The 15,174-nt window shown below is 46.2% G+C and overlaps 1 protein-coding gene across 2 annotated transcripts; it reads left to right on the plus strand.

Annotated features, from left to right (window-relative positions):
• The first annotated feature begins 1,286 nt into the window (after positions 1-1,286).
• LOC309375321 (protein NKG7-like) lies at positions 1,287-10,004 on the plus strand. Of its 2 annotated transcripts, none has more exons than XM_081921010.1 (5): positions 1,287-1,409; positions 2,932-3,161; positions 5,941-6,090; positions 7,384-7,518; positions 9,547-10,004. In XM_081921010.1, exons 1-5 carry the CDS (start codon positions 1,399-1,401, stop codon positions 9,585-9,587), a joined length of 567 nt encoding a protein of 188 aa, XP_081777136.1. In that variant the 5' UTR covers positions 1,287-1,398; the 3' UTR covers positions 9,588-10,004. The 2 variants fall into 2 exon arrangements, with proteins under 2 accessions (XP_081777136.1, XP_081777137.1); XM_081921011.1 differs by having other exon boundaries at positions 1,323-1,409; positions 2,935-3,161.
• The last annotated feature ends 5,170 nt before the right edge of the window (positions 10,005-15,174 follow it).

The raw sequence follows: 15,174 nt of genomic DNA on the forward strand, positions 1-15,174 counted from the left end.
CTCTCTCTCTCTCTCGCAATGGCGTAGTCACAGACACAGTCCATCGGCAGTCCTGACAGCAGATTTGCAGGCAGCATTCGTTGGTCAGGGGTCTGCCGTTTGCGAAAACGATACTTCCTTTTTTTATTGACACTTCCAGCTGAAGCTGCGCATGTTCAGAGTGCCACTCCCCTATATGAATGAGTGTTCTAGAAACTTCTACCTGTTTCTGAAGAATGATTCCCTCACAGTCTGGCCCTTCCTCCATTCTACCAGTTGGCTACTGCAGGAAATAGGAGGTCTTCTTACGTGTGTCTAGCTTCTTTTTTGCCTCTGGCCTGGCACTTTGGGGACCTTCTCTCGCTTCTCCTTCTCCTTGGGGTGGGGTGGATGGAGGGGTGTCTCAGCTGTGATCTGGGGGGTTGTAAATGTAGGTGTATGGCTTCTGGGATCCTCATCAACATTCCATGTATACCCTCCAGTTCATCAGAGATGGCCTTTGCCATGGAAGCTCTGGTCTGTACTGAAATCCATGCTGAGGGGCCTACTGCTCATTCAGCTGGGCTCTGCATTCACTTTCCAAGTTACGGCCTGAGACGGGCACATCATGCACCTCATCCATGAATGCGTCTTCTTCACAGGAGGTGAGCCAGGGTACTGAGATGCTTCTCCATGGTCTCTACTAGTCCTGTACAGTTGCATAGGTTTTTTTCCCCATGGAGCCCAGAGCCAAGTGTATCAATAGCAGCCCCACACGAAACAGCACCTCGACGCCCCCCCCCTCACTGAGGAAGGTACGCTGGACCTTCAGCCCCACTGAGAAGGTCAGGGTGTGGGCAAAGAGGAACATAAACTATTCTGGCATGTGGAGGAGAGGGTCCACACCATGCTTCTGCAAGTGCTTAAGTGCCTTGAGACAAACCCTGCACAGGAGGTCAACAGACACTTCACTGTCCAGCAGAAGGGCCTCCTGCCAGGATAAGCAAATGTCATGCAAATCTGTCATCTCAAGTGTCCTCTTTTTGGGTGATGCCTAGGTGCCCACCTGGATAAATTGGAACCTGGAAATCAATTACCCATGGATTGAAACAAAAGCCAGATGAAACTTATAATGCTGTCCTATTTTAGCAGCACCATGAATTAGGCTGGATTCTGCTTCATGTAAGGATGCAAAATTGCATGGAAAGATGTACGGTTTTCTCCACAAAATTACAAAACAACAACAACCTTTCCTGTTGCTGGACAATATGGAACCGATTGGCTAGAATCTTTGAGGATGGAAAGCCCCAAGAATCTGATTGGTCAGAATTCACATGGATTGGAAGCGTCTGGAGCACCCGAGTCGCCTAGGCAACCAGATGAATTTCAGAAGAAGTAGATGTTTCTCCATCTCATCCTCATCACAAAGGACAGCGAAAAATGGCACAAAGGTGAGGCTGAGATCCTATTGTGCGGAGGGGGCCATACGGGTGAGATATTGTGCCCCCAACAAGTGTTGCCCAATTTCATTTGAAAGGCATGAGGAAATTGAAAGACAAGAGCAAGGTCAGAGGTCCTGGGGTGGATCTACCCCAGGCACCTGCAAACTTGGTCCTCCAGATGTTTTGGAACTACAATTCCCATCATCCCCGACCACCGGTTCTGTTAGCTAGGGATGATGGGAGTTGTAGTCCCAAAACATCTGGAGGGCTGAGTTTGGGGATGCCTGATCGACACACGGGGGGCGCTATAAATAACTGAGACATTAAATCATTATGACAAAAGAAAAACAGCCTATAGAAGCACTATACAGTGGTACCTTTGGTTCTCAAACTTAATCCGTTCCGAAAGTCCACTCCAAAACCAAAGTGTTCCAAAACCAAGGCATGCTCTCCCATAGAAAGTAATGCAAAATGGATTCATCTGCTCCAGACTTTTAAAAACCCCTAAAACAGCAATTTAACACGAATTTTACTATCTAACAAGACCATTGATCCATAAAATAAAAGCAATACGCAATGTACTGCAGTCACACAATCAATCCATTAGTAGCTGAACTGGGTTCCACAGTCACAAAAACAAAACAAAAAGAGCAGCAAAAATGCAAAATAAATAGCAAACATAGACAGACCTCAGCGTAACACTCAAAACGGAAGCGTGGAGCTCAAAATGAAGCACATTCAGCTTCTGGAAAAAGTTCACAAACAGGAACACTTACTTCTGGGTTTGCAGTGTTTGGTTTCCATGTTGTTTGAGTACCAAAGTGTTTGAGAACCAAGGTACCAACTGTAGAAACGTTTTGTGCTCTCCGCCGCCATCTGGTGTTGCATGTTTATAACACAATGAAATCACTGTTTTCTGACTAATGTAGCTGAGTCCCTGGTTTCCCCCCAAGAGCTCTTTTTTCAGCAACCTAATTTGCAGGGTGGGTGGGACGTGGGTGGCGCTGTGGGTTAAACCACAGAGCTTAGGACTTGCCGATCAGAAGGTCGGCGGTTCAAATCCCTGTGACAGGGTGAGCTCCCGTTGCTCAGTCCCTGCTCCTGCCAACCTAGCAGTTCGGAAGCACGTCAAAGTGCAAGCAGATAAATAGGTACCGCTCTAGCGGGAAAGTAAACGGTGTTTCCGTGCACTGCTCTGGTTTGCCAGAAGTGGCTTAGTCATGCTGGCCACATGACCCGGAGGCTGTATGTGGGCTCCCTTGGCCAATAAAGTGAGATGAGCGCCACAACCCCAGAGTCGGTCACGACTGGACCTAATGGTCAGGGGTCCCTTTACCTAATTTGCAGGGTGGGTGGGTGGAGTTCTTTAGTCCTTGCTGTTTTGGGAAAGGGAAATCCCTACTGACCTACTCAAACTCACCCAGAAATGTATCCGCCGCTCCTTATCTACCTTGTCCGACTGCACCTTTCTTTTGCCTTGCACCTTTTCACGTCCCTGATGGTAATGCTTCCTCTCCTGTCCTCCACGCAGCAGGCCCACTTCCACGATGTCCTTAAGAATGCTAGCACGCCTCGATCTCTTGATGGAACCACTGCGGATCAGCAGTGCCATCTGCTCTGCTGGAAGCTTGCTGCTGGAGTTTATTTCCCTGAGTACCCCCTACTGGGTACTGCAAAGTACCAAAAAAGGCCTGGTTCACAGTGGCCTCTGGACTATCTGCGTGGGTCCAGATTGCACCATGTATTGGTTCAATCTACTCGGTAAGGTCTTTTCCACCTCTGTATCTTTCTATAAAATACAAGCATGTCAAAACTGGGTTTCCAAGTATCTGGACCTGCCTTTAAGTTAGGAACAGACAGAGCTGTTTCCACTCAATGTACAGGCCTCCAGATTCTGTACAATACAACAACAGAAATAATGGCATGTATGATAGCTCAGGTAGTATCAACACATAGGGCTACGGCAAGGGTTACGAGGTCAGGAACGTCATAGACCCTGTGATTTCAGAGAGCCCAAACCTGAGACCTAGTCTGAATATATATGCTGTGAAAATGCTTTTTTAAAAAAAATATTTAAAAATATATATTGAATTTCCCATAACATCACCATCACACCATCACCATCTAGTGTCACATTTGTACAATGCACATAAAACGTTCTATTTGCAGAGGTGTCCCCACTGGTGATGTCATGGGGTGGGCCCCTATGATGTCATTAAACATTAACCACAGTCTCTGAGACCATTTGCAAAGATGAAGCTTAATTGGGAGAGGGAAGGAGTGAAGAGCAGGATGCAGTGTCTTCTTCTTCTTCTTCTTCTTCTTCTTCTTCTTCTTCTTCTTCTTCTTCTTCTTCTTCTTCTTCTCCTCCTCTCTCACTGATCTGGCCACATGGAGGAGGGAAGGCAAACCTGAAGACTCCAGCTCAACCCTGGAGGTGTAGTACCCCTAGTTGCAGCAATGGGTAGTAGAACTCAAAAAAAGAGTCTTAAAGATGCCCATATTTCACACATTAAAAGAGGCAGAGGGTTATGAAGATATTTTGAAATAGAGTAAGAAATAAAGGCCTCCACCATATGACATAGAAATGGATTTTCCCAGTTGATTGGAGGCACTCAAATTATACATCATTTCTCCCCAGCAATTGCCAGATTCCAACAGGAGTGCCAACTTGGCCCCATGACTGCGGCTGCCTGGGGCCGTGGGTGCCATGCAGCGTGCATGGCCCTGGCACCAAAATTTGTGGATGCCCGGCCCCTTCATGGGGAATTTTGTGGGTTCTCGGGTGCCCAGAGAGCCAGTACCTATGGATTCCAAATGTTCTCGTACCATAATGATAGCTGCAGCATCTTCCACCTTTGTGCAAAAGATATAGTTAGTTAAGGGTACTTTCTGGGAACCGTAGTTCTGTGGCACTTAAACTAAAGTGCCCAGAATTCTTTGGGGGAAAGTCATGTGCTTGAAATATATGGCGTGTACCCAGCCTTGATGGCCTAGAAAATCCCACCAGCGCTAGCATTCTACGAACAGAACGACCATGTTGTAAGTCCATGACACCCACACAGTATGTTTAAAGAACATGGCTTCCTCTAAAGAACCCTGGGAACTGTAGGTAGTGGTAAAACTACAGTTTCCAGAATTCTTTGGAGGAAGCCATGTACCCCCAAAGTGCTGTTTCTACCAGTTAATGTTACATAAGTGACATCAAGTTTGTCAAAACGTTTGACTTTAAAAGGGAGGGGGGGGTAAGGCAAATTTGTGGAGGGTGTGGCTGACAAGTGCTACTTGTCATGATGATGGCATTCAAACCTCCAAGATCAGAAGGTGCATGTCTTTGAATACCAGTCCCTGGGAACAGCAATTGGACAGGGTCATTGCGCTCACATCCTGATTACGGACTTCCCATGCTGTGCACCCTGGGGCAGGGCGAGAATCCCAGGGGGGTGGGGGGTGATGTCACCTCCCTCAGGGATGACACCCCGGGACGGTCCTACACACAAGTAGGAGTCTGGCAGAGACACATGCCTGACTGGCATGTTCTCTCCCTCCTGGTCATTCGTTCAGGAGATTCAAAATCTTTCTCCAGCCCGAACATCACAGTGACTGATACCTTAGAGGCATCAGACACTTCAGGATCAGCAGAGGATAGGCAGTTCAGCGTACAGACTCAGTAGCGCAGCATTTGGCTAAACTACGTTTATTTACATATACAGTGGTACCTCAGGTTACATACACTTCAGGTTACATAGACTTCAGGTTACAGACTCTGCTAACCCAGAAATGGTGCTTCAGGTTAAGCACTTTGCTTCAGGATGAGAACAGAAATCGTGCTCCAGCGGCATGGCAGCAGGAGAAGGCCCCATTAGCTAAAGTGGTGCTTCAGGTTAAGAACAGTTTCAGGTTAAGTACGGACCTCCGGAACGAATTAAGTACTTAACCACTGTACACACTGTACACACTCGGAGCATCGTAACTCAGCTTCTTCCTTTTCAGCATCAGACAGCAAAGAGAAAGAACAAAGGACAAATGTCCTACATCACGGTAACACAGTAATACAAACATCCTGTCTCCATGACTTCCCACAATGTGGAATGAAAACATACATGGTCATGTGATAAGAACAATCCCATGACTGCAACATGGGAAAAGAACATGTGAAAAGAACACTAGCCATCCACGTGGGTGGGTGGGGCGGCGATGTCACCCCCCTCAGGGATGATACCCAGGGCAGATCGTATCCACTGCACCCCCTTCCTCTGCCAGTGTCCATAGGGACTGTGGCAAAGAGGATGCCGGCCTAGATAGGCCATTGGTTTGATCCAACAAGACTCCTCTTAAATTCTTACGTTAACTTTCTTCTTTAAGCCGGGAGCAAGAATGGGTTGCCTCGACCGCTAGCCTACTCAGAGTAGACCCACTAAAATTCATGGACATGACTAACTCAGGTGCACTGATTTTGGTGGCACTACTTTGTCGGTGACCACCAGTCACTCTACCCAGAATCCTTGCCCTTCCTAACGCTTCCTTTTCTGAACCACAGCCATACATATCCACTTCACCCGAACCTTCCTGGTGATTGCATGTTTCTGCAGCTTCTTTTCTCTGTTGTGCGTCTGCATCTCGTTTGAACGTGACCTGCTATTCAACATATCCCTGCTGAGAGCTGCTGTCACCTTCAGCCTCGTTTCAGGTAACCCCAATGTGGGTTCTTATCCCAGAAGGGCCCATGTGGCTCAGTGATAGAGCACTTGCTTTGCATACAGAAGGTCCCAGGTTCAATCCCCACCATCTCCAATAGAGTTGAGAAAGAAGACTCCTTTCCTGGGAATCCCAAAGAGCTGCTGCTAGCTAGTCAGGATTCTTCAACCTTGAGTCCCTGGAAGACAACAACTCCCACCTTCATTGACCATTAACAAAGCTGCCTGGGTAGGACAGGACTTGTTGTAGACCAACAATACCTGGGGACCCAAGAGTGAAGACTCCTGTCCTGAAACCCTGGCCTACCTGGTAGCAAATATATCAAATCCTCAGTCCTCACAGGTCCATAGTCCAAACCGCAGCACAGTCCCACAGAGATCCTGGAGCACCCAAGCTGTGGTCCATCAACAATGGACAGCTGAGCAGACACAGCACCTCAGCTCCTCTGCCATTTTATGCCTTGCATGCTGACTGCGGCATTTGGGTTTGGCAATGCATAGGATCCTCACCTGTTCCAAGCCTACGCCAGCTGAGGAATCGCCCACCTCCTCCCAGAGCTAGCGAGCCCCACCTGGCCAGCTAGGGAGCTAGGCTGTGAGCCCTTGCCTGCCTCAGCCTCCTGGAGTGCCCCACTCACTGCTCCCTATGCCTCAGAGCCTGCCATGTTTGTGGAGGAAGGGTCCCCTCTGGCTCTGGTGATGGGTTCTGTTGTTCCGGTTCCTGTGCACTGCCCTCCATCTCTTCGTCATCCTCTGTCACCCCAGGAGTGCTTCCTGCACCAACCTCACCTTCTCTATCCCCAGCTTGCCCTGGTGTGTGCCAGTTCTGGCTACACCAGGCAGAGGGCCTTCTTGGTAGTGGTGTCCGCCCTGTGGAATGCCCTCCCATCAGATGTCAAGGAAATAAACAACTACCTGACTTTTAGAAAACATCTGAAGGCAGCCCTGTTTAGGGAACTTTTCAATGTTTGATGTTTTATTGTGTTTTTAATATTCTGTTGGAAACTGCCCAGAGTGGCTGGGGAGGCCCAGCCGATGGGCGGGGCATAAGTTGTTGTTGTTGTTGTTGTTTTATTTATACACCCTTCGCCAGAATCTTCTTCAGGTAAATTCTTACCTTTATTTCGAGGCCTTTGATGGACTGTGAGCTGTGACTGTTGGGTATGTGTGTTGGGGTTGGGGTTTTTTTTTTGTATGTTTTATATTATTTTCTTCCTATGCAATTATGTTGTTTTGTTTTTAATTTATATATTCTCATTTTTAAAATCTCCTTTTTTTGCCCCCAGCTCTCTTAATCTTGATTGGTATGGCGATATTTACATACGTGCAGAGGCACTCGCAACCTTACACCAATTATTCACTCGCATTCGGTTCGTCCTATGGCTTGGGCTGGGCTTCCGTTCCTATGCACCTCATTACAGGTGAGTCGAGCTTTGCACATGGGCCCCAAACATCTGCAGGTGTGGCCTTAGCCTTGTCACTTCTTAATTATGAGAGGGGGAAAGGCTAGAGTTGAGCCTAGAAATGGAGGAGAAATGGAGGCGAATCAGATGGTAGACATTCCGGGTGGTTTTGGTCCAGACTGCAAGGGAACAATACGCTTCAGGTTACATACGCTTCAGGTTACAGACTCCGCTAACCCAGAAATAATGCTTCAGGTTAAGAACTTTGTTTCAGGATGAGAACAGAAATCGTGCTCCAGCAGCATGGCAGCAGCAGGAGGCCCCATTAGCTAAAGTTGTGCTTCAGGTTAAGAACAGTTTCAGGTTAAGTACGGACTTCCGGAACAAATTAAGTACTTAACCTGAGGTACCACTGTAATTTAAAGAAAACCTTCCTGCAAGTTGGGACAGGGGATAAATTTGATTCAGTTCACATTAAAGGCAAAACTATCAATATCACACTTTCCAAACCGATATGAGAACGGAAACCCAGCCATCCTTCAAAATTCGCACTTCTCAAAATTTTGTGTTGCAGTTCTACATCCAATGTTTGCCAAAAAAAAAAAATATGCATATGTTAAGGGAACAGGTGCATCAAAACGACTATATTAGTCAAAGGAACGTACAAAATTCACTTTCCAGTGGTATCTTGGTTCTCAATCTTAATTCGTTCTGGAGGTCTGTTCCAAAACCAAGGTGCACTATCCCATAGAAAGTAATGCAAAATAGATTGGTCCGTTCCAGACTTTTAAAAACAACCCCTAAAACAGCAATTTAATGAATTTTACTATCTAACGAGACCATTGATTCATAAAATGAAAGCGATAAACAATGTACTGCAGTCACAAAATCAATCAGTAGCTGAACTGGGTTCAAACACAGTCACAAAAACAAAACAAAAAAGAGCCGCAAAAACAAAAACACAAAATAAATAGCAAAAACCAGGCAGACCTCAGCGTAACACTCAAAATGGACGTGTGGCACTCGAAACAGAAGCGTAACACTCAAAATGGAGCATGTTCGACTTCCAAAAAAAGTTTGCAAACTAGAACACTGGGTTTGCAGTGTTTGAGTACCAAGGTGTTTGAGAACCAAGGTACCACTGTATTGTGGGGAAAGTGTTTGCAAAATTGTGTACATTAGCCCAAAGTGTGCACAACAATTTATTTAGCTGTGAAAAATTGCACTAAAAAGCTGGACGGTTTTAATGAGGTTTTCTTTAAAAAAGAAAAATTCAGATTGCTGCAGAAATGTAGAGAACTGAATTTAAAATTGACTAAGTCTGGCCCTAGCTCAGGGATCTCAGAGAACCGATGGGCTTATACAAACTCCTTTCTTTCACGTGTTAGTTTTTATTTATTTATTGGGTGTGTACATTTGCCAGACATTGCTCAGAGTTTCACACTCCCAGTTTCTTTCTCACGCTGCAGAGAATGGTGGAATCAAGAGCAGGTGAGAAGATCTGAGTCTTACATGTTTTTGCAGTGAAGAGGAATTGGGATTGCCAAATATGCAGATTGTTATATCTATATTTATACTGGAAGGAGTAAAGAAAGGGGCAGCTGAAACAGTATTTCAAAAGCTAGCAAAAAAAGCCCAGCAATTCAGCTATAATCCCAAAAGAGAAAATTCTAATTTTCCAAGGGTAAAATGGGGGTGGGGAGAGTGAGCTCAGAAAAGCCCCCACCATGTGAACTCATAACACCAAATTAAGAGATGAAATCCATAATTTGCTCCCACTCAGGTTGATAATTTAATTCTCCTGGGCCTGCTGATTGCCCAGGAAATGCATAATTTGTTTTGCAGCATGTCTGGGGAATGGGGGGAATTTAAGAAACAAGCACCAGGAAGTAGGTGTTTGAGCTGTGCAGACTAGCTGAGGAGGCAAATGATCTGATGACCAGAGAAGCATGAGGAATTGGATTCCTATCAGGACCTGAGGTGTTTTGTATTTTAGGAGCTAAAATCTCTCTCTCTCTCCCCCCCCTCCTGTTTTCTTCCACCTAGCTGTACTACAAATATTGAGTCACAAAACATCTACCTACTAAGTCTGGAGGCCCAACTCTGCCACCGGAACGAGAAGAACTGCCAATAAGAGCATGGCTGCTCTCTTATCATAAAATCTCAGACGTAGGATATTTCTCTGGGTTAAGTATAGCCACATTCCGGGTATCACGATGGTGTAGGACACAATGATGGAAAGTGCCTTGCTTGTCTCAGTGCAAATGTAATGGCCGGACCATGGTTTGACTTACATCAGCGGGCTTCCTGTTTGCCCCAGTTCCCATGAACAAACCATGGCTTGCCATGACATAACACTTTGGCAAACTGTGGCTTACTCTAAGGATGGTTTGCCTCCACAATTCAACTGGAAACCTGCTTGTGCAAACTATAGTTGACCTGCATATCTTACTAGACCTTGACTTATCCACTCTTGAGATTAAAAAGGCTATTTTCAGTGCTAACTCGTTGTGATGATTTCCCCTGCAAGTATAATGAGATATAAACAGAGTGTTGGACTTTGTCTGGAGAGACCCAAGTTCAGATGCTTGCCTGTTGGGTGGCATGGGTTCAGTCACCATCTCTCAGCCGGAACTACCTCGCAAGATGGTTGTATGGGGAGAAAAAGCAGGGAGGAGAAACACGTCTCCATAGAGAATGACCGAGATAAACAAAAAACAAAAAAACCTGACATGATAAATAAAGTGCATTGCTTCACCCCTCATTTGGTTTGCCTCCTTTTTGGCATGTCTACACTGCAGAAGATGGATTGAAGAAATGTGAACATTTTTGGAGCTTTAGTGATGGTATGAAAAACATTCTCACTGCATTGAGTACAACTGCACTATTTTCTGTACTGGAGTAAGTTTTGGTAATCTGCAAGGACCCGGTAAAACACTGACCATGGAGGGAGTCTATTGGCTAGTGACTGTGCTGTCTTGTGATTTAATCTCACTTTCACACTATCACTGGGTGTTAAGAGGCACGGTGCCCCTTATGCATTGCCCCAAAGGATGAAATGCACCACTGAAAGAAAGATGACCAAAGCAGCTTACCTGTGAAGCAACAGTTCTGTCATGTAGCACTATTACTTCCCTTGATATTTCCAGGTGTCAGGCAGGGGCAATACTGAGGCAACAGCAGCCTCCAAATAAACAGATTTCTCCCTGCAAACAGCTATAGTCAAGGTCCCCAGGAGCTGTCTCAGTTTTCAAGCTTCTCAAAAGACTGGTGTTCTCCAGGTGCAGAAAATAAGAGTTTGGAAGACTAAGGATGGTATTCTTCTTTCAACTGACAAAAATCCCCTTATATTACATGCAGGTCCTGCTATCCAAATGCCTGTTATGCAAAAAATTCACTTATCCAAACATGAATAATCAGTACCCTAATCTCACTATACACAGCGTGGATTCAGATATCCAAACAGCTGGACCTGCATGTTGTACAATAAACAAATGAGCAGCCTTAAACCAGCCTTACTTTTTGATGTTTTGCTGGTTTGTGGCAGCTGTTTTGCCAGACACCATGGTGGGGGCAGTGGGCTGGAGAGAGTGGACAAATAAGGGAGTATTTCCTCTCTCCTTATGTGAGGTTTCAGAGCATTTTCTGGGGGGTTTGTTTTTTGTCATTTTGGGGTCAAAATTCCATGGCCGGGACCGCATTGGAAAATTTCCCATAGGACTCAATGGAAATCGTTGATTTGTTATGTGAACGCTCGCTTAACAAATGATTTCCCGAGAATGCATTGTGTTCAGATAGCGAGACCTGCATGTGCCATGCGGGGAGGGCTACCATTTGCTGTTCAGCCTCAGACAACAGCATGTCATGGGCCAGCCCCGAATGCTTGGAAGGCAACATCTTCATCAATTTAAACGTAGGGCAAATGCCACTTCTTAATGTTAAGCATTGCAATGCAAGGCTAGCCACAACCTAAGTTAGCTGTCAGGGCTACATTGCAAAGAAACTATAGTTGCGTGGCGATTCCCCCCCCCCCCAGTTGGAATAAATAAAGACACTGGACACCAGAATTTAGGTTAATGGGCGAAAAATGGCCACAACTTTATTGATTTCAGGTAAGAGTGGTATTGGCTTTAGGCATTGGTCCTATCAGACTATCCGGCATAGAACCGAAAAGGGTTAACACCAACAGGGGCACCCCCTGAGATGCACATCCCTAAGCGCTCCCCGAGGGGTCACCGCTTGGGAGCGCGCTTTAGGCCCTAGCCTCCATAGGTTTTTTTTTGGGGGGGGGGAGAGAGATGGGGTCCGATTCTGACAGACCATGCAATCGCCATCCAAGGCCCTTCTTCATATGCCTCCTTCATGTGAGGTCTGGCGGGGAGCAACACGAGAACGGAGCTTTTTTTGCAGTGGTTCACTGCTTGTGGAAGGCTCTCCCCAGGGGGGCCTGCCTGGCACCTTCATTACATATCTTTAGGCACCAGGGAAAGACATTCCTCTTCTCTCAGGCCTCTTAATCTCTCTCTCTCTCTCTCTCTCTCTCTCTCTCTCTGTGTTGGCGGGGTTATTTGGGGTTATTTTTCTTGCATTTGTTGCTATGCTATGTATTATTGTGTTTTTATATTGTAAGTCACCCTGTGATCCTCAGATGAAGGACAGTATAGAAAACAAACAAGACATCACAAGAATCCACTAATTCACATGCTGAGCAAATTGGCGAATCCCATTTGGCAGAACGCACCTGTGTCCTGTAACAGATTGTTCCTTTTCCAGCTCATGCTTTTAAACATCCGATCCACCACAATCTTCAAATAAATTCTCACTTCGAAGCAAGCAGTTGAGAAACGGCATTTCTCCTTGAATTTCAGGGAAGAGGTGTCTTCAGAACTGATCCAGATGGCAGTTGACAGAGAAGGGTTTTAGGATAAAGTTGACAAATAAAATCCTCAAGAAAGAATATTCTGAGCAATCCTTTGAGAATTTCCTTCCTCAGCTCTCCTCCTTCCCTCAAACAGTTGCAGAACATTCTGCCCCACTCAGGAAAATTCAGCAAGAGGACCCCTACCCTTTCTTCTCCACTTGCCTTTAGGTTCCTGAAAGAAATTAAAGTGCTTGTTCCCTTCCACCTTCCAGCACTCGACTCTTGGTCCATGGCTTCCTTTGTCTAGTAATATGGACTACAAACAGACTTTCATTCAGTATCAAATGAGGGTTTTCAGCAACATTTTCTGACAATTTTCTTTTTTGCTCCCCCCATTCCAAGTAATGTTCATTAATATGCTGTCCATTCTTCAATTTCTCAGTGGGTGTGGGGACCACTAACAACTACAGAACTTACTCTTTCTAAAACAACTCTTTAAATTACTCTTGGGACTTGGTATCTCCATCCAAAACTCTGTGGGGAAGGCCTACACGCAAGTCCCACCCTCAATGTTCTTAGGTTTAATGCTCCCTCCCCAGACCTCAAGCTTCACCGTGTTATTCGGTGAAGTAGAACCCTCTACACGGTTATCCAAGAAGAAGAGTAGTAGTAGTAGTTTGGATTTGATATCCCGCCTTTCACTCCCTTTAAGGAGTCTCAAAGCGGTTAACATTCTCCTTTCCCTTCCTCCCCCACAACAAACACTCTGTGAGGTGAGTGGGGCTGAGAGACTTCAGAGAAGTGTGACTGGCCCAAGGTCACCCAGCAGCTGCATGTGGAGGAGCGGAGACGCGAACCCGGTTCCCCAGATTACGAGTCTACTGCTCTTAACCACTACACCACACTGGCTCTCCAAACTTGGGCTTCCAGCTGCTTTTGGACTACAGGCTAGCAGAGCCTGTGGTCAGGGATGATGGGAATTGTAGTCCAAAAACAGCTGGAGACCTACATTTGGGAAACACTGGACTAGACAATAACTTAGATGTTATAACAAAAACCAACCTGATACACAGAGAATGCAAAACAAATGTTATCAATACCAAATAAAGGCACATTTTATCAAGGCTTGCCATTCTCATTATTATGTCATATATGTAATGCATGACCACCAACTGGAGCAAAATTCCTAGGTTTAGCTGTTTTTGGAGTACAACGCCCATCACCCCTAGCTAGCAAGTTTGGGAAACCCTGACCCTCCTCTACCAACAGGGACGCCAATAAAGCAAGGAGTCCATTTCTGCAAAGGAGCCTTCCCATAGTCACGTGAATGCAAGCAGAATGCTCGCTGCAGATCTTCACAGCACATCGAGTTGGAAATCAGGCAGGTTGGCAGGGAGCAGGAAATGCAACACATGCAATGATGTTGAAGGTTGGGCTTGTGTGTGTGACCCTGCCTTGGGCACATTCGGAGCCTTTGCATGTTCAGACAAAGACCCAAGCGAATGTTTGGTTCATAGAATATGTGATATGATGCAGGGTTAATTAAATACTGTACAAACACAACGCTGGAAAGCAGGTGAAAGGAATGCATACAGAGTTTTGTAAAGCCTCACCCAAGCAGTTTACATAGCTGGAACGGAAAGGCAGTAGCATAAAGAAGAGAAAAGTGATAGGGAAAATAAAGGAAATGTTTCAAGCTCCTCATTCAAAGACAAAACACCCATTTCTTGCACAAGTGTTTGCTGTCTCCACACCACTCCTGGAAATTAATCCCCTTTCCAGGAAAGCTTACGCTGTTTAAAAGAACGTTGGCACCTTTGGACCAAGGTCACCAGATCTCTCCATACTTTCACTGGACAAGGAAACAGACTGCCTGTTAAAAGGTGGTCCCTGAAATTTCCATGTGCCTGAGTGTATCTTTTTATTATTATTTGATTATCTCATTTCCAGTTGGTTGCTTTTAGAAATGTGAATAATTAAGTGGTATTTAAAGCATTTTTTTTAAAAAAACAACAACCCAAAAAACCCAAAATGGTGATATACAGCTTCCAGGTCATGTGACCAGCAATGACTAAGCCGCTTCTGGAGAACCAGAGCAGCGCATGGAAATGCCGTTTACCTTCCCACCAGAGCGGTACCTATTTATCTACTTGCACTTTGACATGCTTTCAAACTGCTAGGTTTGCAGGACCAGGGACCGAGCAATGGGAGCTCACCCCGTCATGGGGATTCGAACTACTGACCTTCTGATCGGCAAGTCTTAGGCTCTGTGGTTTAACCCACAGCGCCACCCGCATCCCAAAGGCCCTAATAAGTACAGTGGTGCCCCGCAAGACGAATGCCTCGCAAGACGGAAAACCCGCAAGACGAAAGGGTTTTCTGTTTGCGAATTGCTTCGCAAGACGAATTTCCCTATGGGCTTGCTTCGCAAGAAGAAAGCCCATAGGGAAATCTCCGGGGACCTCTTTTAAATGCTGGCGGTGGGGAGCAAAGCCTTTCCCCCCACTCCGGCCTTCAGAAGAGGTCCAGGAAGGCCGGCGGGGGCGGTCCGGGATAGCAGGGAAGCGCTTCCCGCTATCCCGGGCGGCTTTTGAAGGCAGGCGGGGGGGAGCAAAGCCTTTCCTGGACCTCTTCTGAAGGCCGGCGGGGGGTGAAAGTCTTTGCTCCCCCCCGCCTGCCTTCCGGGGGGCTTTAAAATCGCCCCGGGACAGCGGAGAAGTCCGCTGTCCGGGGCAATCTTAAAATGCTGGCGGGTGGCAGCGAAGCCTTCGCTGCCGCCCGCCAGCATTTTTAAAAACCCCGGGACAGCGGAG

Source organism: Podarcis melisellensis (genome assembly GCF_964234715.1).
Source record: "Podarcis melisellensis genome assembly, chromosome: 8".
NCBI lineage: Eukaryota > Metazoa > Chordata > Lepidosauria > Squamata > Lacertidae > Podarcis > Podarcis melisellensis.